This window comes from Protopterus annectens, chromosome 2.part1 (genome assembly GCF_019279795.1).
Source record: "Protopterus annectens isolate FY-2018-M chromosome 2.part1, PAN1.0, whole genome shotgun sequence".
Taxonomy (NCBI): Eukaryota; Metazoa; Chordata; order Ceratodontiformes; family Protopteridae; genus Protopterus; species Protopterus annectens.
The window spans coordinates 35383308-35407456 of NC_056729.1; the positions used below are offsets into that span (position 1 = coordinate 35383308).

The following is a 24149-nucleotide window of genomic DNA, read 5'->3' on the forward strand; positions in this document are numbered from 1 at the left end:
GTGGCGTACAGCAACAGTGGTCCCTCTCCACAAAGGTGGTGCCTCAACGGATCCTGGAAACTATCGCCCCATAAGCCTGACTAGCTGCAACAACTGGAAAGACCCCAAAAGTACCTCACCAAGAGGATCAAAAGGCTCAAACACATGCCATATGCTGCCCGGTTAAAGAAACTCCAGCTCTACTCAGCGGCATACCGCCTGCTCAGAGGCGATCTGTGCCTGACGTATAAAGCCATGTCCAACCCGGAATTAATGGACATGCTGCACATTTATTTATTTATTTTATTTATTTGCAGTTGGTTTACCAGGATAGTCCATTGGGCCAAAATGAACCCGTTTTCAATGGAGTCCTGGGGAGAAAACCTCCAGTAAGAAGGTTACAATAGGTTTTACATTAGATTACAATGTTTGCAAGTCAACAAATTAGAGCAAGAAATTTCATATAGTATGGCTTGAGAAACAAGGTTACAAGTAGGTTTTAGGTTATATTACAATATTTTCCAATGATGCAGTTTAAAGCATAATGTTTCAAGTAGTACAGACAGGTGATTAAAGTTTCAGAAAATATAATACTGGTAATGAAAACATATCTATATAAGTACTGAGAGGTCCTAAATATTGACTAAGCTTGAAAGTATGATACATAATACAATTTATAAAAAGTTTGTTTAGAACAAGTAGAGTTTGAGTTAGGAGAGGCAGTATAGGAAGTTAGAGGAAGGGAGGGAAAAAGGAGTTTGCTAGTTTATAGTATGATGGATGAGAACAGGAGCATTCCCACTGGGATATTAGGTGAGAGTGAAGAGATTTTTTGAAAGTGAAGTGGTTAGAGATGATACGAATGGATGGGGGTAGGGAGTTCCAAAGACGTGCTAGGCCGTAGGATAGGAGATTTTTTACCTGGGGGGCGAGTAGGTTTATGCAATTCTATTAGATTTTGGTTGTTAGATCTTAGTACTCTGCTGGGTAGGTGCATCTTAAAGGCAGAGGAAAGGGATGGACAGAGAAGGGGGTTGAAAATGAGTTTATGTGCAAGAGTCAGTTGAGTGTAGGTGAGATGATTGGAAAGTTCTAGCCATTTTAGTTTGTGGAGAGAAGAACAGTGGTGGGTAGATGATTTGTGGCTAGTAGCGAATTTGGCGATTTTGTTGTAACATGAGGAAAGTTGTGTTTTAAGGGAAGATTGTAGATTAGTTAAGAGTGGGGCTCCATAGAGAAGGGAGGGGATAAGAAATGAGGTAGAGAGAATGATTTTGGTGGAGGGTGTGAGGTAACGATTTTGTCGATAGAGCATACCTAGTTTTTGATGGGGTTTTTTATATTTAGTTGTAGGTGGGAGTTGAATTTAAGCTTACTATCAATTTGGACCCCAAGTAATTTAGTCTCGGGCACCAGTTCAAGAGATGTATTGTTATTACTAGTGATATAAAAAGTGTTTGTATTGATGGAGGTGACTTTAGAGGGAGTAAATACCATTAATTTGGTTTTAGAGGCATTTAATGCTAGGTGATTTCTTTTCATCCATTGTTCTGTGATTGAGAATGCATCTTGTGTAAGTTTTTGCAGTGTGGGGAGGAATGTGACAGAACAGATAATAGTTGAATCATCTGCATATTGGATGATATTTGAGAAAGGAATAGAATTTCCGAAGTCATTTATGAATATATTAAAGAGGAGAGGACCTAGTATGGAACCTTGAGGAACTCCAGTTGGGGTAGCAAGGAAAGAAGAGGTGGCTTTCTTCCATTTTACTGATTGATATCTATTAGATAAGTAACTGGAGAACCAGTTCTGAGAAGAAGAAGATAGGTTTAGCTGAGAGAGTTTAGTTAGAAGAAGTTTGTGAGAGATAGTGTCAAAGGCTTTAGAAAGGTCAAGTAGGAGGGTAGAGACAATATGACCAGAGTCTCGGGCTTTGTTTACAGTTTCCAGGAAGGAGAGGAGGGCTGTCCTAGTGCTATGACCAGGCCTAAAACCATGCTGTGTTGGAGTTAGTAGGTGACTGTCTATGAGATATGGTAGGAGTTGTAGTTGGATACATTTTTCTAGGAGTTTAGAAATGGGAGATAGGATAGCGATGGGTCGGAAATTAGTTGTATTGTTATTATTACCACCTTTATGCAAGGGTATGATGAAAGCCTTTTTCCAGATTTGGGGTACTATGCTTTCTTGGATAGAGCGGTTTATTAGGATACTGATGGGGTAGGCAATGGCTTCTGCAGCTATGCTAAGAAAGTATGATGGGATGTTGTCAGGGGCATTAGATCCTGGCTTAAGTTTTGAAGGAGTTTTTTTTATGGTGGATATGGGTATAGGTTTGAAAGAAAAAGGAGAGGAAGGGGTAGGGAGGGTATTAGAGAGTGATGATAGTGGAGAAGAAGAGAGTGTAGTAGTAGGAGTGCAGGTAGAAGTGTTTGTAGAGGAAGTTGAGGGTGAAATGGAAGGAGTGGTGTTGTCAGAGAATGTCGAGGTTAATTTGGAAATAGAATTTATGAAGAAAGAGTTAAATTGTGTGGCCAAATCTATGTCGGGAGCACTGGGGTCTGGGCTGGGGTTGTCAATTTTGCCTGGATTGATAAGGGTGGCGACTCCTTTCCAGAATTTCTGAGGGTTTGTTTTATTGCTGTTTTGGAGTATGGAGAAGTAATTTTGTCGGTCAGTGATAATAAGCTTTTTGACTTTATTTCTGAGTGCTTTATATTTGTTATTAATGAGGGGAGACTTACTTTTGTGGTAGAGTGCCCAGAGTTTGTTTCTGCGTTGCATGGTGACTAGAGTACTTTTGGATAGCCAAGGAGCAGTTTTGATTTTTATTCGCTTAGTCCGTAGAGGAGCATGGTAGTCGAGAAGGTTTAAGAAGGTTGAGTTGAAGTGGGCAACGGCATTATCTAAAGGTAGAGTAGAGAAATAATGAGGGTGGGAGACTAAAATCCAGTCTAAAATGCTGCCACTGGATAGGTTTTTTGAGGGGTGAGTTGTGAAGTTGATTAGCTGTGAGAAGATATAAAGGTTGATGTTAAGAGGGTTTGTGGGAGATTGAATGGAGGACCAATTGATATGCATGTCTCCCAGGATTATTATTTCATTAGTAATGTTAGTGGATAGCCAGAACAGGATGTCTTCGAGTGTAGTAATGTTATCACCAGGGGGAATGTAAAGGGTGGCTATGCATATGTGTTTGTGTATATTAACCTGAAATAATGCTAGGAGTAATTCAGCATTATTGAATTGGGGAATAGGTTTGTTATATGGAGTAACTGATAAGGAAGATGAGTATAGGAGAGCTACTCCACCTCCTTTTTTATGGGTTCTGTCTTTTCTTATGATTGAGTAGTTGTCTGGTGTTATCTCAGTTATTTATGTGGGGGTTTTAACAAAGTTTCAGAGATGGATAGAAAGTCTGGTTTGTTGTGTGTGAGCCAGGCATGGAGGTTTGGGATTTTGTTTACTATACTTTGGGAGTTTAGGGAGGTAAATAGTATGGACTTATCTGTAGTGGATGAGGTGGTGGGACCAGGATTAGGGTGAATATCTCCGGATAATAGTGTAGTAATTAGATATAGGATTGGGTTGGATAGATATTTGGACTATTTAGAATATGGGTTAGGCTTTATTATGGTGATGAGGGGTATGTTAGTTGCTCTGGTGGTAGAATGTTTATGAAGGGTGATAAGTTTATAAGGGAAATATAGATGGTTGCTTATATCGTATAGGTGAGGAGATATTATGGTGAGAGAGTTTGAGGGAGGTGAGTTGTGATGGTTGGTTACATGAAAGGATTGTGAGTGATTAATATGATTGGTCTGGGTGAGGTAGTAGATATAGGATATGTTGAGGAGAAATAAAAGCAGAGTGGAGAAGGTGGAAGGTTTAGAAATCATAATGATGAAGTAGTTAAAGCTGGTTCTTGAGAGTTGGTATGTAGTTGCTGAGTAAACTATAGGTGTAAGAGTGCTGTATGTATAGAGGTGTAGCTATGTTTCTAATTATTCTGATGGAGTGGAGATTTTGAGTAATTTTTAAGTATTGGTGGGGTTTGGGAGTGGGTGTTGACTGCGAAAGGAGACTAATTGGCTAGGATGGGTTTTGTAGGTGTGTTTAGTGATGATTGTTATGGGTGGGGTAAGAGTGGGTGTTGACAGAGATGTGGAAACTAGTTGGCTAGGTAGTGTAGTGGGTGTGGTTATGAAGGTATTAATGTAGAGGTGCTGGGGGCGGGTGCGAATTGGGGGCAGGGTAGGGGAGCGTAGTGAGCCCGCAGGGCGAACAGAGCAGGTAGAGCCAAGGAAGGTAGAGCGGGAACCTATCAGTGGGATGTTGGTAGGAGAAGGTAAGTACAGGGGACAAGGATTTAGAAGGATAGAATGGCCAATGATGTTTGAAAAAAACAGGAGGGAGAAAAATGAAATAAGAACTTGTAGAGAATAGTAAGGCAAGTAACGTGAGAGATGTGGGAAGTCAAGAGTAGTGGAGAGAGGGTGCCATCTAGTGGACAAAAGCTAGAGTGCACCTGTGATTCCACCAGAGTAAATTCCTTGAGCTGAGAGTGTTGAGGAGAGAAGGAGACTAGTGTAACTAAGGAAGCTAGAAATATGGGGGGGGGGGGGGGCTGAGTTGAGAAGGGTTTGGCTGCTGGCTTTCCTGGAAAGGGAGCGTGCTGAACCTAGCAGGGTTTTAGATAAATATGGTATTACAGAGGTTTAGCAACAGTTACACATACTTATTTAGTTCCTTCTAGGAGAAGCTATTTCAATTCCCATAAAAGGGATGTATCATCAGAGCTTGTTTTTAATGCTTTAGGAGTGGGCGTCCAAACCAGGCGTAGTCACAGAGGGGAGAGCAGGGCAAGGAGGCTGGAGAGCAGGAGAGAATGTAGAGAGAAAATTGTATTTTAGTAATCAAATCTGTTACAAGTTGGCTCTCTACAATAGCATTGCACTTTGTAAATATTAGTAAAAAACTGTAGTTTAGTAAGCAAATCTGTGACAAGTAGGCTCTCTACAATAGCATTGCACATTGAAAATATTAGCAACAAAGTTTCAGATATGTATTATTGTTCTAGATTCAATTAAGCTGCAGTAAGAGACAAGTACAACAGAATAAACCAGCTAGTAGTAATAAATGAAATTACAACATGACACCTTTTGTTTAGGGCCTTAGGGGCTTCACTGTGACTGTAATGCTGCTACTCCTAAAACTAAGGGTACTCTAGCGTGGAGAAACTAGAGTATCCACTAAAGGCTACTATTTTAAGGAACTGAAAGTTAGTTTGTTCGCTAATGAGTTTATGCAGTATAAAGTCTTTCTAGAGGAAAGCAGAGTTAATTTGGTTGATTTATCTCCAGTTAGATAAGTGGAATGCAGTTTTAGTTATTTCAGTTTAGTTTTGAGATTAGTTGGTGTATGCAATACACGCTTAACCCGCACACGTGCAGGGGTTGGCGTTGTAAGAAATAATTAGACCAGCACGTTCAAATAATACAGCAATTTAGGTATAAAGTTAGCGTATGCGTGCACGTTTAGCCAGTCTAGTTCGGAGATTATAAGTAGTTTTTACTGTTTACTTGCAGGGCTAAATAAGTACTTTAATATAGGTATGAAATTTCTAGGCGTTTGTGTATATACGCTTAACCAGCACATGTGCAGTGCGTTCAATGAATTCAACAATACAGTTACATTAGCAAGTAAAACGGGAATAAAGTTAGAGTGTGCCTATATGCTTGGCCAGTTACTGCAGAGGTTACAAATTGTACGCTTAACCAATACTCTTCAGATAACTTACATTAGTTTATGAGACTTTACTTTGATCTTGCCTAACTAATAATGCTTTCAATAGAGGTTTGATGTTTGTTGGCTAAAACTAGAAAATATCTTCAGTATGGGTTTGGCGTTTGCGAAATTCACTTAGCCAGCACACGTGCAGGGGTTGGTGTTGTAGGGAATTCTTGACCCGCACGATCAATAACAGTGAACGATATAGGTATAAAGTGGCCGTATGGGATATACGCATGGCCAGTATATTTCAGGAGTTACAAAAATGTACGAGTAAAAAGACAGCAGCTATTTCCTTGCTATACTGTTATGTTCTGTCAACAGGTTTGTACTTTGAATGCATTTGAAATATATGCTTAAGCCAGCATGCTTCGGTCACAGCCAACACATGAAGTGTAATAATGTGTTACAAGTTTCATAATATAGAAGGCATTGCAATTATCTTGCTATAATGATGAAATACTTTCAAGCATTGCAGTTATCTTGCTATAATGATAAAGTACCTCAGGGATAAAATAAAGATATTGGGGACCTACAGACACCGGATCCTACCCAGTTCGGCTTTGTTAAGGGCAGATCCTGCCTCTTAAACATGGTCGATTTCTTTGAAACGGTCACCAAGGCCATTGACGAAGGGAAGGTGGTCCACGCAGCCTACCTGGACCTCGCAAAAGCCTTCGATACAATACCCCACTCGGGCATTATAGATAAGCTCACCAGCTTAAATATAAACCCCTGTGTCACTAGATGGGTTGCAAACTGGCTCAAGGACAGAACCCACATAGTTAGAATTGCTGGAGCCATGTCAGACTCCAAACCAGTTACAAGTGGCGTCCCACAAGGCTCAGTCCTGAGACCTCTCTTGTTCGGTATATATTTCTTGGAGGTACAGGCCAACACGGAAGGACCGTGGCTGACCAAGTTCGCAGATGACTGCAAACTGGGCGCCATAATCGACTCTCCAGCCGACACAAGCATCCTCCAAAAGGGCCTCATAGAAACAGACAACTGGTGCCAGAGCCATGACCTCAAGCTAAACGCCAAAAAGTGTATAGTCATCCCCTTTGGCAAAAACAAAGTGCCCACAAATTACCACATAGGTGGTAACCCATTAAGTATGGAAGTAGTAATTAGGGACCTGGGGACCCAAGTTGATAGCAGTCTCTCATTTGACAACCACGTGGCCAAAGTGGTTAGAAAAACATTTTATATAAACAACCTAATCATGAAGGGATTCACATCTAGTCAGGGGAGGTCATCGTGCCTCTTTACTCATCCCTCATCAGGCCCATAATTGAGTACAATGCCCCTTTTGGGATGTACCTTACCAGATACCTGCAGCAACTGGAAAGACCCCAAAAGTACCTCACCAAAAGGATCAAAGGGCTCAAACACATGCCATATGCTGCCCGGTTAAAGAAACTCCAGCTCTACTCAGTGGCATACCGCCTGCTCAGAGGCGATCTGTGCCTGACGTATAAAGCCATGTCCAACCCGGAATTAATGGACATGCTGCACCTCAGAAAATCCAAATCCCATCGAGCCACGCGCTCGAGAGACTTGAACCTCAGCACCGAAATAAATAGGACATGCTGGAGGGACAGATTCATAACCCAGAGGCTCCCTTCACTCTAGAATAAAATCCCAGTCCAGGTTAGGCAGAGTCCCTCATTGACTCTCTTCAAGAGGAATCTTGATGAGTGGATGGGAGATTGTAGGTTTACCCCGGGTATCACTTCTGTGTCACTGTTAGACAGAGGCACAGTATACTAACCTCGAAAAAGGGCATAGCAAAATTAATTTAAAATGGGTGGTGAAAGCCAAACACACTCTGGCTAGGCTTATAAATGCCCTAGGGCAGATAGCCTAGTATGAACCTAAGAAGTGGTTGGTGTACATAAGTATCTACTGTTATGTGATGTGCTTATGCAGCTGTACGTTGTTGCTTTGTCATTTGCTCTAGAGTGGTCGCTTCATGATGGAGTTACGACTACCCTCTTTCTATCCTCCTGTGAATGGGTTGTGCCTTCATTAAAGAATGTTGGAATTCCCAGCAAGTTGGCATATATGCACTTTTTATTTATTACTCCCTTACAGTTTAGGCCTGAAGTCTTATTTCATGATTTGAAGGAGACTTCTCGATAATAGTTAAGAGGTGAACTGGTGGACTTTGGGCTTTGGGTGTAAGTGTCTTAAATCTCACCTGAGTCACTTCTAGGCCCCTCAGACCATCATCAGATGGATTGCTGACTTTTCCATTGTGTCCTCTAGTAGGATTTGTTTGTTTATTAAGTTCCAGTTTTAAGTAGCTTGCTTTGTCTTTGAGATCAGGTGGAGTGACTGTGATGTATGTTTAGGGAAATTGCTGCAGTGTTATCTTTTTAATTTGGTCTTTTTTGACTGCAGTTTCTTCTTTATCAATTGATTGGACTTTTCTGTATGCTAGTTCAACTCTCTATTACTTTGTCATTTGTTTACCTTTGCTTTTGTAAAATGTCAAGTTATTAATCTATTTAAATACATACAGTGCTAATAATGTATCAGGCATGTGGCATCATGATGTGCTTACATTTCCATGCACGAGATCTTCCAGAAATTTTCTAAAATGAAATTGAAGGAAAGAATGAACCAGTCATGTAAAAAAGTATATATACCTGTTGAGTTTTAAGTTGTGGCTAGAGTTGGAAAGCACAAGGGTACCAAAATGTGTAGCAGAGAAACAGAGTACAGTATCAAGAATGACATCTTGGAAATAGAAGTTAAACAAATGTACAGCTTTGGGGAAATTAGTCAGATTTTTGGGGTGTGGCTGCTGCCATCTGCAGTCAGAATTTAAAAGTGAAGATTATGTTTATTTTATTTATTTATTTTACATTTGTTGACCGGGCTAGTCTAGCTGGATATATGTCCATTTTCAGTAGAGGCCCGGGGAGAAAAGCTCCAAATTATTAGTACATCAATTAATAAAGTTTAACAATAAAAATAAATGGAGATGTAATGGAAACAGGAAAAAAAAATTTTTTCCTAAGTGAGTAAAAGTAACAGGCTATGTGATGTTCATAACAGAGTACTCTTTACACATGTGAAATAAAGAAAATCAGTTACTGTGTGATGTGCTTAGCATCATTATAAAAACATATTAAATGAAAATAAATGTGAACAGAGATGAAGGAAAGATGGGTATCAGGGATAATATAGGTAGAGTTTAAGGATTAGATTTTTTTCATAGAGGAAGTAGAATAGTTACTGTTATGAAAGAGAGGCAGGGATACTCTTATGAAGGAAGGGGGAGAGACATTAGGGTAAGTAGGCAGTGGGTGTTTTATGTGCAGAGTGCTTAAGATGTGATGATTGTTTTTGGTCTGGCAAATTTTCTTTTTGGATGGTAGAATATCAAGTCTTATTTTTCATTTTTTTAATTCACTTTAAAGTAATGTGTTTTATTTTCTGTTTTAACAGGGTTACTTTGGAGCAGTTGGTGCCTTACTGGAGTTGTTAGACTCAGCAGAGCCATGAAGTTTCCTTGCTTTTGGTCTGAATTTTCAAGCAAAAGGTTACTAGTATAGGATGACAGGTGGACTAACAGCTAGTAACCACTGTACTCAAAACTGTTTTTCTTTGTTATAAAAATGATTTGAAGTCCGTCCTAAAGAGAATGAAATTATGATCATTCCATTGGTGGACTAACAGCTAGTAGCCACACTACTCAAAACTGTTTGTATTTATTATAAAAAGTATATCAGGTCTGTCCTAAAGAGAATGAAATCATGATCATTCCATTTGGTATTGCCAGAGTTTGGCAAATTTACATATGTTTATCCAGAAAGGCTTAGAACTTTAGATTGAGCTGGTAAAATAATGCCACTCTTGCACAACACTTTACACAACTTTTGCAGTCCAGTAAGTGGTCTTTTAGAATTGATTTCAGGCAGGTTTGATGCATATCATCCACCCTACTCTGATTACACTTCACCATTTAATGTAGGCCATAGTTGGGAGTCAGAACTACTCCAATGCAGTATTTCATGCAAAAATGTTCAGCAATGATAGTCATTGATACATGATACTTTCAAACTCTTTTTACATAATGAAATTCATCAAAAGTAGACAAACCTACAAGTTGCTAGTACTGTTTGACCTCGGATGCATATTTAAAATGCTGGCATTTTAGAGGTTCCAGTTGTGTTTTTTGCTGGTGAAAAGTGTCAGCCTCACATGTATGTTCTTCAGATTTGAAGTCACAAGAGGGAAGTATCTTTCAGAAATGATGTACAACAGCAAGAAGGCATAATTTGGAAATAAGAGGGGAATGGCTTGGAAGCAATGTGAATCAGTTTTTTCATCTTTACAGAAAACATTGGTAATGGAAAGAAAATATTTTTAAGAGGTGAAATCGAAAGCTGAATTCAGAAAATGCATATATGAAAAAAGTGTAGTTTTACTAGGCTGTAGAAAGTAGAAATGTTTTGCTTAGCAAGGATTTACATAAATTAATAAAAAGAGTAGGCAGGCCAAGCAGTTCTTGTCTGCCAGTAAACTCTTGTGTTTATTCACATCCAGAAAGGAAAGCTGTACTTACACTTAAGCATATTTGCTTGCCAGGTGGTCCCCTCCAGCTCAATCAAATCACATACTTTGACTACTGATGTGAATTTAAGAGACACAGCTACCTATGTCAGTGCATCATTGTACTAGCTTGAATTTTGTCAGTTAAAATGACTCCTGAAATATGATGAAGTCCAAGTCACTCATTTTATAGCCTGACTCAGAATGGTTATCTAGGAGAGACTGAAAAAGTGGAGAGACTGCAAGCAGAATTCTAGTGTAAATGCCATATTAGGTTTTGTGCATTTTTTTCTTTCCTCTGGAAAGTACTTGTTATAAACTGATAGTCTGTTAACCTTGCAGTGCTGTTGGGGTATAGTTGTGTAACTGTAAAAGGCTGAGCCTTTTATGCATGCATCTTAATGTTGCAACTTTGTTGTTAGTGTTGTATATTTAGTGTTCATTGTGGTAAACACAAACATATATTTTACCATCTGTCACCCTTATTTTGTGATGGACATAAAGAAATGCAGAGCAGGAGCTACAGATTCAAGCTAGCTATGTAGTCATTTGCCAAGACGGTAAATTTAACAGCACTGCATAATAGCAGTAAATGCCTCAAAGGTATGTAAGATCTGAGAAAGTAGTTTACAGTATTTTCTGATATTATGGTGTTCAGAGTAGGAAACTAATGCATTGCCTGGAAAATACGGTTAACAACAGATCCTTGATTTTAAACCAAACCAACTTGTGTGCCTATATTCAAAAGCTGAATGGAGTCAGAACTGTGTCTATTAATCATAATGTAAATGTACTCTGCTGTGAATGTTTGTTTTTGTGCAAGTTTTCATGACAAGTGTCTGTTGGTACAAGAAAGTGTAAAGCTGTTATGATTTATTAAGACAATCTGTGTATAAAAATAATTTTCCAGTGATTATGTTTTTGTTTGATATGTAAAACTGTAAAGTCACTGCTCGTGTCTTAAGTGGCATTTTGTATCTGTTTTGTAATTTAAAAAAATACATGATTTTGTATCTGAAAAGGATTATGTCACTGTGAGTTCAAAAATGTTTATATACATTTCTGAAATTAAATAGCTTCAGTGAGAAACTTCTTTTTTTCTTCTAAAATTTAAATATAGTCAGTCAGACGTAGGCATTAATGAAATGAATAATGAATATGGCATTGCAAGAAGTGGTTATAAAAATGTGTATTTATGTAAGAATAGTGTTCATTGTTAGAATTTCCCAAAATTACTTTTATTTTTTTACTGTTCTTTGCTCATTAACTGAACTGTGTAAAGATCTTGTTTATGACCACACAACATCTTTTTAATTTTATCAAAGTTCATTTTTGCTGTAAATTATTAAATTTTATATTTTGAACAGCTTGTGTGCCTAAATGTTTAACAGTACCTTCTAAAGATTTGTACAGCTGTTGCACAGCAGCTCATATACTGGTTTAATTCACAAAACAGTTGTAGAAATCCTAAATTCTTTACTTTTGTATTTCTAAGCCATGCAACATCCCCAAACTTCCTGTAAAATTACCTTTGGCTTAGTTAACATTTCTGGTTCTGAAATGAGTTAACTTCACATTGTCTTTGGGTTACATTGGTTATTTCCATCACAAGATGGACTGCTGGCATACATTTTTAGCAGTTGTAGTAAGAATATGCCATTAGATGATCTTCGTGTTTCACTGTTGCACTCATTACATTTGGAGTAATCTGCTGGCAGGTTGCCCTCCATCGGCCTGATTAACAAAGTCTTGGGCCCTGCGTCAGTTGCTGTCCCTTCTTCCATGACGTCAAGGGTATAAAACATGCATCCAACGCCATTACATCAGTCTTTCTTGCCATGTGGTGCCCGAAGCAGAAGCAGTTCGCAAGTGCCGGTTGGCCGACTCCTGAAATTTTCATTTTTGAGTTTCAGAACCGAAGTCTTCAACTTAAAGCTAAGTACCCCGTTGGGGAAACTTTTTCTTGCTCCTTACCGATGTCGGTAAAAGTTAATAATTGCATTACTTGTGGAAAGCAAATGCCTCACAAAGATTTTCATTCGTATTGTATTCCTTCTCTAGGCCCTGACCACGACGTACCTTGCTGTCATTTTTGTGCTTTATTTAATCAGCGGACTATCCATTGTCGGTACATTTTTGCCTCTAAATATTTCGGTTCTCGGTTTAATTATCCAGAAATGTTGTCGGTTAGCCATCCAACTACCGGGATTCCAAAAAAACACAAAGATAAAGACAGAGACAGGCAGCCGAGGTCCAAAACTGCCGACGGCGCTTCTCCTAAGCCATTTGCCAGTTCACCGGTACACAGTGAGGCGCTTTCGCAGCCCCTGATACCCGCTACTTCTGATTCGCAGGCCTCTAATGAGACCCATTCTTATGCCACGAGAGGCTTCACCTATGGAACCCACGGATGTCTCTACCTTGGATGGGTCTGGAGCCGCTGTGCAGACTCTGGCTTCTGAGGGTGTATTCAGGCCTACAGACTTGCATATTAAATCGACTCCACCTTCTTTACTAAGGCCTAAATCTCGATCTATGTCTAAAAAACCAACGCCCAGGCCACATATTCAGGCCCTTTTGCCTAAAAAAAAAATGATCAAAATGACTGAAGATCTAATTACTTTAATCAGGGGTAGTCAACCCCCCCCCCCCAAGAGGCCTAGGGCTGAGCATGAGTATGAATCTTCTGACCAGGTTTCTGTTTCTTCTGATTCTTCTAATGACCTGGATTTGTCCATACCTACTTATGAGGATTCTGATGCAGAGGATTCCATTCCCTCTGCTTCCCCTCCTGAGAATTTTGTTTTGGGTAAACTTTACATACCTTAAGGGAGCATTTCCACTGGGAAAGTCAGGAATTTTCTGATTCAAAAAAGAAGCTTAGGGATTTCCTTCTTCTACCTCAGCATAGGCCATTGGCTATACCTCCTGTACTAGACATTGTTGATGTGTTTTCGGAATCCAGTATGGCTCCTGATTCCCTGCCTCTGGCTCCTAGTAAACCTGACAGATACTACAGGGTTCCTGAGTCCTACAAGTTCCTTTTCAAAAATCCTGTTGCTGATCCAGAAACCATTTCTCAGGGGCCCAAGGGCATTAAGGCTTCTACTGCTAAAAATCCTACCCCTTCTGATAGAGAATCCAGGGCGCTGGATAGATGGGGTAAGAAGGTTTATACTTCTGCAACCTTGACAATCAGGGCTTTAAACTGCCAATTTCATATGTTAAAGTATCAACAGCATATTATTGGACTGCTTAAATAGAAAATTATGTTGATTCCTGACTGTGTGGAAAGTAAAGATTTACAGGATTTATTGCATTCTGCTGAACAAGTTGGAAAACATACTTTGCAATGTGGTTTTGATTCTTTAAAGGCCTCCTGCAAGGCTGCTGTTACTGGGTCTGTGCTTAGAAGGCATGCTTGGCTTAAGGAGCAGTCTTTGCCTGATCATGTTAAAGCGAAATTGTTGGATGCTCCTTTAAATCAGGACCGCCTTTTTGGCAATAAGGCTGAAGAAGTTCTAAAAAAGATGGAAGACAAAGCTAAATCTATGCAAACTGTTAAAGATTTCTTACAAGTGAAACCTCCAAGATTTAGTAGGCACTGGCCTACTAAGAATTGGTCTTTTCCAGCTCCTTCCAGATCCTCTCAAGCCAAACCCAGACACACCAAAAACACCAGGTTTCAGTCCCAGGGGACTCTCAGAACTAAGCAATGGGGGGCCTCCACTTCCAAATCTGAAAATAACAAGACACCCCCCTTTGGTAAACAGTCTCAATGACTTTCTTTTAAAATTACCAAGCACTTACCTTTTAGCCGCCCCTTTGGGAGGAAAGATTGCTCTTCATGCAAAGAACTGGGAAGTCATAACCCAGGACAAATGGGTTTTAAATATAGTGTCCCATGGATACAGATTTCATTTCCACACATTGCCAACACCAAACAGGTGGCCAGACCTGCCCCCAAATCAGTGGGCAGAGGCTCAAAAAAAAATACTTTCCCTCTTAAACATGGGGGCTATTCAACCAGTACCAGAAGAGGAAAAGGGACAAGGTTTCTATTCCAGGCTCTTTCTAGTACCCAGAAAAGACAAATCATGGCATCCAATTCTGGACCTGTCTACTCTAAACACCTTTCTGGACATACCAAAATTCAAGATGCTGACTCTTCACCAGTTACTTCCTATGCTAGGCAAAGATGCCTGGTTGGCAACTCTAGATATAAAGGAAGCATACCTGCATAGCCCAATCAGGGAATCTTGCAGAAGATACCTACGCTTCAAAGCAGGCCACTTGCATTATCAGTTCTCTGCACTGCCCTTTGGCTTGTCTACTGCGCCCAGGGTATTCATAAAGTGCCTGGCTCCAGTTATTGCATTTTGCAGACAAAGAAATATTCAGATATATCCATACCTGGATGATTGTCTAATTCAGGCAGAAAACCAGGGCATGCTTCTGAATCATCTGGCGTTTGTAAAAAGGGTTCTAACTTGTCTGGGATACACTATAAACGAAAAGTATAGTTCCCCATACTAAAGGGGTGGCGTAAGCCACAAAACTATGGGCTAGGCTTGTAAATGCCCTCGGGCAGATAGCCTAGTATGAACCTATGAAACCTATGAAATCACAACTGGTACCCTCTCAACAGATTACATTCCTGAGTGCAAGCTTGAGTACAACTGCCCAGATGACTTTCTTCATGCCAGAGATACAAATTCATTTGGTAACTTACTTCAAACAAGTGGCCACAAAAACCCTGCAATCTGCAAGACAAATACTGCAAGCCTTGGGGTACATGGCCTCCTGCATTCTTATAATTCCATATGCAAGACTGCTTATGAGGAAACTACAGTGGTACTTAAAAAGTCTATGGAGTCAACATTGTCACAGCCTGGAAACAATGATTACTATCCTACCTTGCCTACGCCTGGAATTCCTATGGTGGGCAGAGGCCTGCCACCAAAACAAGGGACTGCCATTCACACTACCCCCTGCCGCCCAAACCCTAACTACAGATGCATCAGACTATGCGTGGGGGGGGGGGCTCACCTGGCAGGGAAGTGCTTTCAGGGCAAATGGAACCCAAATCAAATGCACCTACATATCAATCAAAAAGAAATGTTAGCTGTACAGAATGCTCTGACAGCCTTCAAGGACTACATTCATCCAGGACAACAAATGGTAGACGGACAACACCACGGTTATGTGGTACATAAACAAGCAGGGGGGGTACACATTCTTATCCCTTATGCAGACTAGCCATGACATTGTGGAACACAGCCTTGAGCTACCAAGTGCACCTACGAGCTCAGTTCCTGCCAGGAAAATTGAATACACTGGCAGACGGACTAAGCAGAAATCTCGTGGACCCACACAAGTGGAAACTGGAACCACAGATTTTCAACATTTTGACAAGCAAATGGGGGAGCCAAGACATAGATCTATTTGCTTCCCCCCAGAACTAACAGTTGGACAAGGTTTGCACAAGGACTCCCCACAAAAAAGCCTTGGAAAGTGGATGCTCTGTCCTTCAGCTAGAAAAACCAGTCTACGTCTTTCCCCCTCTGCTCTCCAAAGTTCTGCTAAAAGTTAAACAGGACAAACCAAGAATGATTTTGATTGCTTCAGACTGGTCACGCCAACACTGGTACCCACTCCTGCACAGTGTGTCACAAATATCTCCATTGCACCTGCTTCAGACCCCTTCCTTGCTATCTCAGCAGGAGAACCAAATTCTGCACCCTCAGCTTCCAACATTGAACCTTACAGCCTGGCTAATCATTTAAATTCACCCTTAACATCCCTCAGCAAACCTGTGATGGATGTCATCTTGGAGGTGAGAAGACCTAGTACTAGAAAATCTTATGCTGACAAATGGAAAAGATTCTGAGCCTGGAACCAATTTTTAGGGATGAGCACAGCAGCACCCAATTTACCTCAGATTTTGCAATACTTAACTGAAATGCTTCACAAGGGCCTGTCTTTTTCCTCTATTAAAATCCACGCTTCATCTTTTTCAGCTCACTATGACACAGAACCACCCCTCTTCTCTCATCCCCTGCTCAAGCAGTATCTCAGAGGGGCAAAGAACTTGAGACCACCCAGGAGAGCTCCTACCCCTGCCTGGGACCTTAACTTTGTATTGGAGTAGCTCACTCTACCTCCTTTCGACCCAGCTGCTACTGCAGACTTAAAATTTCTTTCTTGGAAAACAGCCTTCCTTTTTGCAATCACTTCAGCTAGAAGGATATCTGAATTACAGGCCCTTATGGCAGTGGAGCCTTTCATCATCTTTCATGAGGACAGGGTATCTCTGAAGACCAATCCATCCTTCATGCCCAAGGTGGTTTCGAGTGTGGCTCTTAATCAGTCCATTAATTTGTCAACTTTCTTTCCCAATCCACAGAACAAAGGGGAACGGATTCTGCATTCCATGGATGTGCACATTCAACTTAGATTCTACTTGGACAGGACTAAATATCGAAGAAAATCTGAACAATTGCTGGTAGCATTTGCTGCAGGGGCAGAGTGGAAGGCTATTTCAAAACAAATTATTTCTTAATGGATAAGCCATTGCATTCATTTCTGCTTTAAGCACCATGGAAAACCTATCCCCTAGGGGATCAGGTCTCACTCCACCAGGGCTGCATCTACTTCTGCAGCTTTTCTCAGAGGTGTTTCTACCAGGGATATTCTAGAAGCTGCTACCTGGAGTTCTGTACATACTTTCACCAGTCATTATCATTTACCAATTTTCTCCAAATCCAGAGCTGATTGTGCCACTGCTGTCTTGCAGGGACTTATAGCTGGCCCTAATGCTGTATAAACTCCTCCTCCCAACCATAGCTTTGGGAATCTACCCAAATGTAATGACTGCAACAGTGAAACACGAAGAACATAATACAGTTGTGTACACTTACCATAAATGTAGATCTTCGAGTGTATTCACTGTTGCAGTCCTGGTTACCCTCCCTCCAGCCCCCTACTTTTCTCTGGCTATACCTCTACTTTCTTTTACTATGCTTAAAAGCATTTGGTGTATTTGCTTTTGGTTGGAGGTATAGTTTTGTGTTTTTAATTTTATTTGCTCCCCATTAGAGGGGCACCTGACATCTGGGGCAAGAAAAATTGATGTAATGTCGTCAGATGCATGTTTTATACCCCTGACGACCAGACATCATGGAAGAAGGGACAGCAACCGACGCAGGACCCAAGACTGTTAATCAGGCCGACTGAGGGCAACCTACCAGCAGATTACCTAAAATGTAATGACTGCAACAGTGAATACACTCGAACATCTACATTTATGGTAAGTGTACACAACTGCACTTTGTACAGTGTCTCTCCTTCAGTCACAAGAGGTCTGAAAGTATGAAAGTATAAATGTGGTAGGACTTTGTCCATACCTGTATTACTCGAGGTCATCAGGATGGGTAGCTCAATTCTTAAAACTTTCCAAGTTCACCAAACTTTTCCTCATACTTGAAATCCTGTGTGAAAAAGCATCACTTCCAATTTTATTTCGACAAGCATCAGTGCAGTTAAATTTACCATCTCACCCAGGCTACCACTGTTCAACATTTTGAATGATGTAACAAACCAGGAATAATAAAAAACAGTGAACACCCTTCAAGGAAGCAGACGTAGATGGGTGCAATTGTAGCTTTAGTAATTGTTTACAACATATTAAAGCTACATTTGCACCTATCTGTCTGCTTCCTTGAAGGGTGTTCACGGGTTTATATTGAATTAAAGGCCTTCTATTCTCATGTTGCAGTATTCATAACTGTAGGGAGGTCGCTGCCTGCAGCACTGGACATCCGGCCAGTATACCAAAGTCTTAGGATCAAGGGTACGTGCGGCATTGCATGTCAGAGCCATAAACCGACATTGGCTATAAAGATGACATCTGCATGTACCCACTTCAGAACTTTTCTTCCGCAGTGCTCCAGGAATCAGTTTGCTCATTTGTTTCGGCCATCCGATATAGATAAGTACCCTTTTGTTTAATTTTGTTTACCTTTCTTCTAGCTTTACAAAAGGAACATGTCAGCTAGGAAAGGAAAGTATGCTTGTGAAAGACAAATTCCACATAAGTACATGCATGATCAATGTTTGTTTTGTTTAGGTGAAGGCCACTACCATATATCTTACGACATCTGCAAGTCTTTCGTGCCAAAGACCATGTGCAGCCACTTGACTGCCTTAAAACTTGACTTAGAAAACCAAAGACTCTGGCATTTGATGTACAGTTGGAGGGTGGGGTAGGTGGCGCTGGGGAAGAAGGCCAAAAAAGTTAGGTCTGATGCCCATGCTACACCTTGGGAGTCCGGTGAGACTCTCGAGGCAGATGTTAGCCCAAGGTCCCATCGGATGTTGGTTTCACAGCTAGAACCGGGAACCATAGTGGAAGCTGATTCGGCAGAAACACAGAGTATGTCTGCTGAGGTTGATCAGCCATCAGCTCCTGATGGCAAGGGGGAAAGTACAGTTGTGTACACTTACCATAAATGTAGATGTTCAAGTGTATTCACTGTTGCAGTCATAGCCAATGGGTTATCCAGCTCCCGGTAGCCCACGATCGGCCAGAATACCAAAGGTAAGTAAATATGACATTGGCTGTCGGTTGTAAAGGACGTAAGGACGTCCGATACAAAAAGAGGCAGCCAGGAGTCCCCAGAAAGCAAGGCGTATACCAAAAGAATCTTTGGCAAATAAAACTAGATTTGGCCTGTACCTTAGGAAAGGAGAACAGGAAAGGACCAAATAAAGGGGGAAGGAGGGAGGGAAACCAGGACTGCAACAGTGAATACAGTCAAACATCTACATTTATGGTAAATGTACACAACTGTACTATGTTCATCGCGATTCACTGTTGCATTCTTAACCAGTGGGTTGATTACCAAAGCCCAGAGAAAAGGGAGTAGGCACCAGCAGACTCAAGGATTGGAGAGAATGCCCTGCAGAACAGCAGTGGCAAACCCTGCCCTGGCTCTAGAAAACAAAAGCAAATTATAATGCTTTGTGAAAGTGTGAACAGAAGACCATGTTGGCAGCCTCTAAAATGTCTTTAATAGGGACACCCCTTAAAAAGGCTGCAGAAGTGGAGGCTGCTCTTGTGGAGTGGGTCCTAACCCCTTGAGAAGGAACCTTGCCATGAAATGAATAACAGAAGGTAATACAATGTGCAATCCACTTGGAAATGATTTGCTTAGAGATAGCTTTGCCCTGAGCTCCAATGTCAAAACCGACCAATAACCGTGCTGATTTCTGAAGGTCTTTAGTCCTGTCCAGGTAAAACCCGAGCCGTCTGTGCACATCAAGAGAATGTAGGATCCTTTCACCTCTATTTTGAGGATTATGAAAGAAAGTAGGAAGGTGTATGGACTGATTAAGAGTCAGGCTAGAAACCACCTTAGGCATAAAAGAGAGATTGGTTCTCAGAGAGACACGATCTGCATGGAAAATAAGAAAAGGCTTCACAGCCATCAAAGCTTGCAGCTCCGAAACCCTTCTTGCTGAAGTTGTAGCCAAAAGGAAGGCTGTCTTCTAAGAAAGAAACTTTAAATCTACAGTGGCAGCTGGCTCAAAAGGAGGAAGAGTGAGTTTCTCTAGAACAAAATTAAGATCCCAGGCTGGAGTAGGTGCCCTTCTGGGAGGTTTTAATTTGCAAGCACCTCTGAGAAACATTTTCAACAGGGGATGAGAGAAAATGGGTTGCTTAGAAGAACAATGAGCAGAAATGGCTGATGCATGGATCTTGATAGAGGAAAATGAAAGACCACCCTGAAGCAAATCAGCCAAGTATTCTGGGATCAGAGGAAGAGTAGGCTGAAAAGAAGATTCCCCTTTAGCCTGCATCCAATGAGAGAATCTTTCCCATTTGCCAGCATAGGACTTCCTAGTGCTAGGCCTCCTGAAGTACATCGACCACCTGCTGAGAAAGGGAAGAAGAAATGGATTGATTCATACAATGAGCCATGCTGCCAAATGGAGAGATTGAAGATGAGGATGTAGAATGTTTCCCCCTCCCTGAATTAAAAGATCTGGTTTCAGAGGAAGACGCCAGAGAGGAAATTGGGAGAGACTGCGAAGCAGTGGATACCAGTGCTGTCTGGGCCAGTCTGGATCTATGAGAATAGTCTTTGGTCTTTTGTCCCTTATCTTCAATAATACTCTGGGAAGAAGAATTGGAGGGAAGGCATAAACTGACAGAAGCATCCAAGGGAAGGACAGAGCATCCAGTCTCCAGGCCTTGCTGTGATGCTGTCTGGTACAACAAAATGGTAGAAGGTGGTTGTCTGGGGAGGATAAAAGATCCACCTAAGGAGTGCCCCAACGTCGAATGATGCTGTAAAAGACTGCTCTGTTCAGTTGCCACTTATGAGGATCTAGGGTCTGTCTGCTCAGCTGGTCTGCCAAAACATTGAGTCTCCTTTGAAGAAACTGAGCAGGGAGATATAGGCCCAATGATACTGCTGTGGACCAGAGAATCATGCTCTGTCTGCACAGGGGGTAAGAATGAGTCCCTCCCAAGTTTTATGTACCACATGACTGCGGTGTTGCCTGTCCTGACAAGCAGAGTTCCTGGAGAAAGAAGATGCTTGAACGCTAGTAAGGCTTGCTGAACTTCCATCAACTCCTTTAAGTTTATGCGCAGGTGCATCTGCTGGGCGTTCCAACGTCCCTGTATGCATCTGCCAGTCAGGTGAGCTCCCCAGGAGTAGTCCGATGCGTCCGTGGTAAGAACTTGAATGGCAGGAGGTGGGCAAAAAGGCATGCCCTTGTTTTGTAGACAGGCTGTTGCCCACCATAGAAACTCTGTCTGCAGACATGGAAGCAGAGGAATTATCATATCCAGGTCCCGTGTGTGTTGACACCAAAGGTTCTTGAGGTACCATTGCAATTTCCTCATATGCAGTCTTGCATATGGAATCATGAGAATGCAAGAGGCCATGTATCCCAGAGCTTGCAGGTATTTCCTTGCAGAGAGCTGGGAGACAGGCTTGCCAAATCCTTGAAGTAAACTGAAAGAGTTGCCTGCTTCTCCTGGGTGAGCTATATCATCTGGGCGGCTGTGTTCAGACTCGCTCCCAGGAATGTTATCTCCTCGGATGGCACCATTTTTGATTTTTTCCACATTGAGTGTGTAATCCAGAGAAGACAGAGGAGTCGTTACAAATTCCAGTACCTTTAACAGCTATTCTTGAGAATTTGCTTGACTTAAGACAGTCGTCCAAGTATGGATAAATCTGAATTTTTTTCTGCCTGCAAAAAGCAATGACTGAAGCTAGGCAGTTCGTGAAAACTCTGGGAGCAGTAGATAAGCCAAAGGGCAGCACAGGGAATTGATAATGTTGCTTGCCCACTCCGAAATGAAGGTATTGCCTGCAACTTTCCCTGATAGGGATGTGCAGATAAGCTTCTTTGAGATCCAAAGTTACTAGCCAGGAGTCCTTATCTAACATTGATAGCAACTGTTGCAGAGTGAGCATTTTGAACTTTGGAATTACCAAGAAAAAGTTCAGAATGGATAGATCTAAGATAGTACGCCAGGTGCCTTTTTTTTTTGGAACTACAAAAAGTCTGGAATAGAAATCCTGGCCTACCTGCTGAGCAGGAACTGATTCTATTGCACCGAGATGTAAGAGAGACAAAATTTGCTTTTCTTCTACTGCCCATTGGTTTGGTGGAGTGTCTGGGAAACCTTTGCATACTGGAAAGAAAACCTGTGACCTAGGAATACAGTTCTGAGTACCCATTTGTCGTCCGTGATGGTGGCCCATACATCTGCAAAAAAGGCAAACCTTCCCCTAAAGGATTCTCTGGGCAAGCAGGAACAGGCAGAAGTTGGACAGAGTCATTGAGAAGGTTTGGATTGAGATGTAGGCTTAGAACTGCCCGCCTTGGAAGTGGAAGCTTGCCAACACTTAGACCTTTGAGGGGCAGCCACCTGCCCCCAAGAAGATCTGTAACCTCTAGTCCTAGAGCGGTTCTATCTGCTGGTATCAGGAAACGTCCAACTCTTAGAAGGGTAATTCTTGCTGAAATGAGGAGGTTGAACTTGCAGAAAGTCTTTAACTGTTTGCATAGACTTGACCTTATCCTCCATCTTTTTGAGCACTTCCTCTGCTTTGCTGCCAAAAAGACTGTCCTTATGTAAATGTACATCTAAAATCTTAGACTTGACAGGCTCTGGAAGGGGCTGCTCCCTGAGTCAAGCATGCCTTCTGAGAACAGATCCAGTAGCTGTAGCCCTGCAGGAGGCTTCTAGAATGTCAAAACCACAATGTAAAGAATGTTTATTGACAAGACTGGCAGAATTCAACAAATCCTGCATATCCTTACTCTCTGCTAAAAGAGGCACACATGCAGTCAGTGACTTAATAGCCTCCAAGGTGTGCTGCTGATACTTAAGCATATGAAAAAGGCAATTAGTAGACCTAATAGCAAGAGTGGCAGAGGTATAAACTTTTTTACCCCACCTGTCTAAGTTACTAGATTCCATGTCAGAAGGAATAGGGTTCTTGGTAACAGTGGCCTTAACTCCTTTAGGCCCTTGAGAAGTAACCTCTGGGTCAGCTAGCGGATTCCTAAAAAGAAACAAATGAGAATCAGGGACTCTATAGTACCCGTCAGGTTTCATGGGAGTAGGAGGAACTGAATTTGGAGTTGAAGAATTTTTCAGAAAAACATCATCAACCACTTCAAACAATCCAAAAACTCCATGATCCTTTTCTTAGATTGGGGATAATCCTTTCTTTCCCATTTAAAATGCTCCCTGAGAGTATTCAAAGTATCACCAAAAGAGAATTCCTCTGGAGGAGCAGAGGGAATGGATTCCTCTGCATGCGAATCCTCAAAGGGAGAAAAACCTGAGAAACTTCCTCTTCATCAGCAGAAATGCTAGAAGTATCAGAACCTGAATAAGACAAAGCCTCGGGAGAAACATCCCTACCCCTTTTTGAAGGAGGAGGCTGTGAACCCCTAATAAGAGTCAAAAGGTCATCAGTCATTTTAACCATTTGAGAATGAGGGGAACGATAGGAAACTGGAGCCTGCTTCTTGCATGCTTATGACTGGAAGATTTACCTGCAAGTCTGAAGGACTCGGGGAGGCCTGGCAACCGCCGAAGTAGTGGCAGAGGTTGTCGGTATGCGCTTGCCGTCCAAACGAACAGAGACTTCAGACACCGGAGCCAGCTGAAGAGACAACAGGCAGAAGGTCAGAAGACAAAATGGAAGCCGGAGGCTTGAGGGACTCCGAAATGGTCTCAACCGAGGCCTGCGATTGAAAATCTGCAGACTGCAGGGGTTGCAAAGGCGTCTCACTGGCTTCTGCAGGACTGACGACCAACTTATCATCTGAAGACTTGACCTTCTGAAGCCTTTCGCGCTCCTTGTCCTTATGCTTCTTAGGGATATTTGAAGCCTGAAGACCAGCAAACGCCATCCCGACAAACTTAGGCCACACTCCAAAATGCTCAGCTAAAAGCTTAGCCCGATGATAAATAGTACGCGAATTAAAGGAAGCACAGAGGTCACAATTAAGAACGTCGTGGTCAAGGCCTAAACAAATAATATAATAGGAGTGAAAATCTCTATGGGAAATCTGCTTACCACAGGTAAGAAGATTATTGACTTTTTCTGACATTCGTTAAGGCAAGAAAAGCAGATCCCCAATGGGGTACTTAGCTGTAGTTGACTTCAACTTTGTAGTCGGAAACCAAAAAGGTAAACTGCCGACCGGCACTCGTGCAAAAATACTTCTGCTTTGGGCTCTGCGGCAAGGAAGACTGAGGAAGTGACGTC

At 41.6% G+C, this 24149-nt stretch overlaps 1 protein-coding gene across 3 annotated transcripts in view; it reads left to right on the plus strand.

Annotated features, from left to right (window-relative positions):
• LOC122793954 (pantothenate kinase 3-like) overlaps positions 1-11702 on the plus strand; it is a 1051947-nt gene extending 1040245 nt beyond the window's left edge. For all 3 annotated transcript variants that reach the window (XM_044062003.1, XM_044062002.1, XM_044062001.1), the window contains exon 8: positions 9232-11702. In XM_044062003.1, the coding sequence (XP_043917938.1) occupies positions 9232-9288 (57 nt within the window). In that variant the 3' untranslated portion in view covers positions 9289-11702. The remainder of the gene's footprint in view (positions 1-9231) is intronic.
• The last annotated feature ends 12447 nt before the right edge of the window (positions 11703-24149 follow it).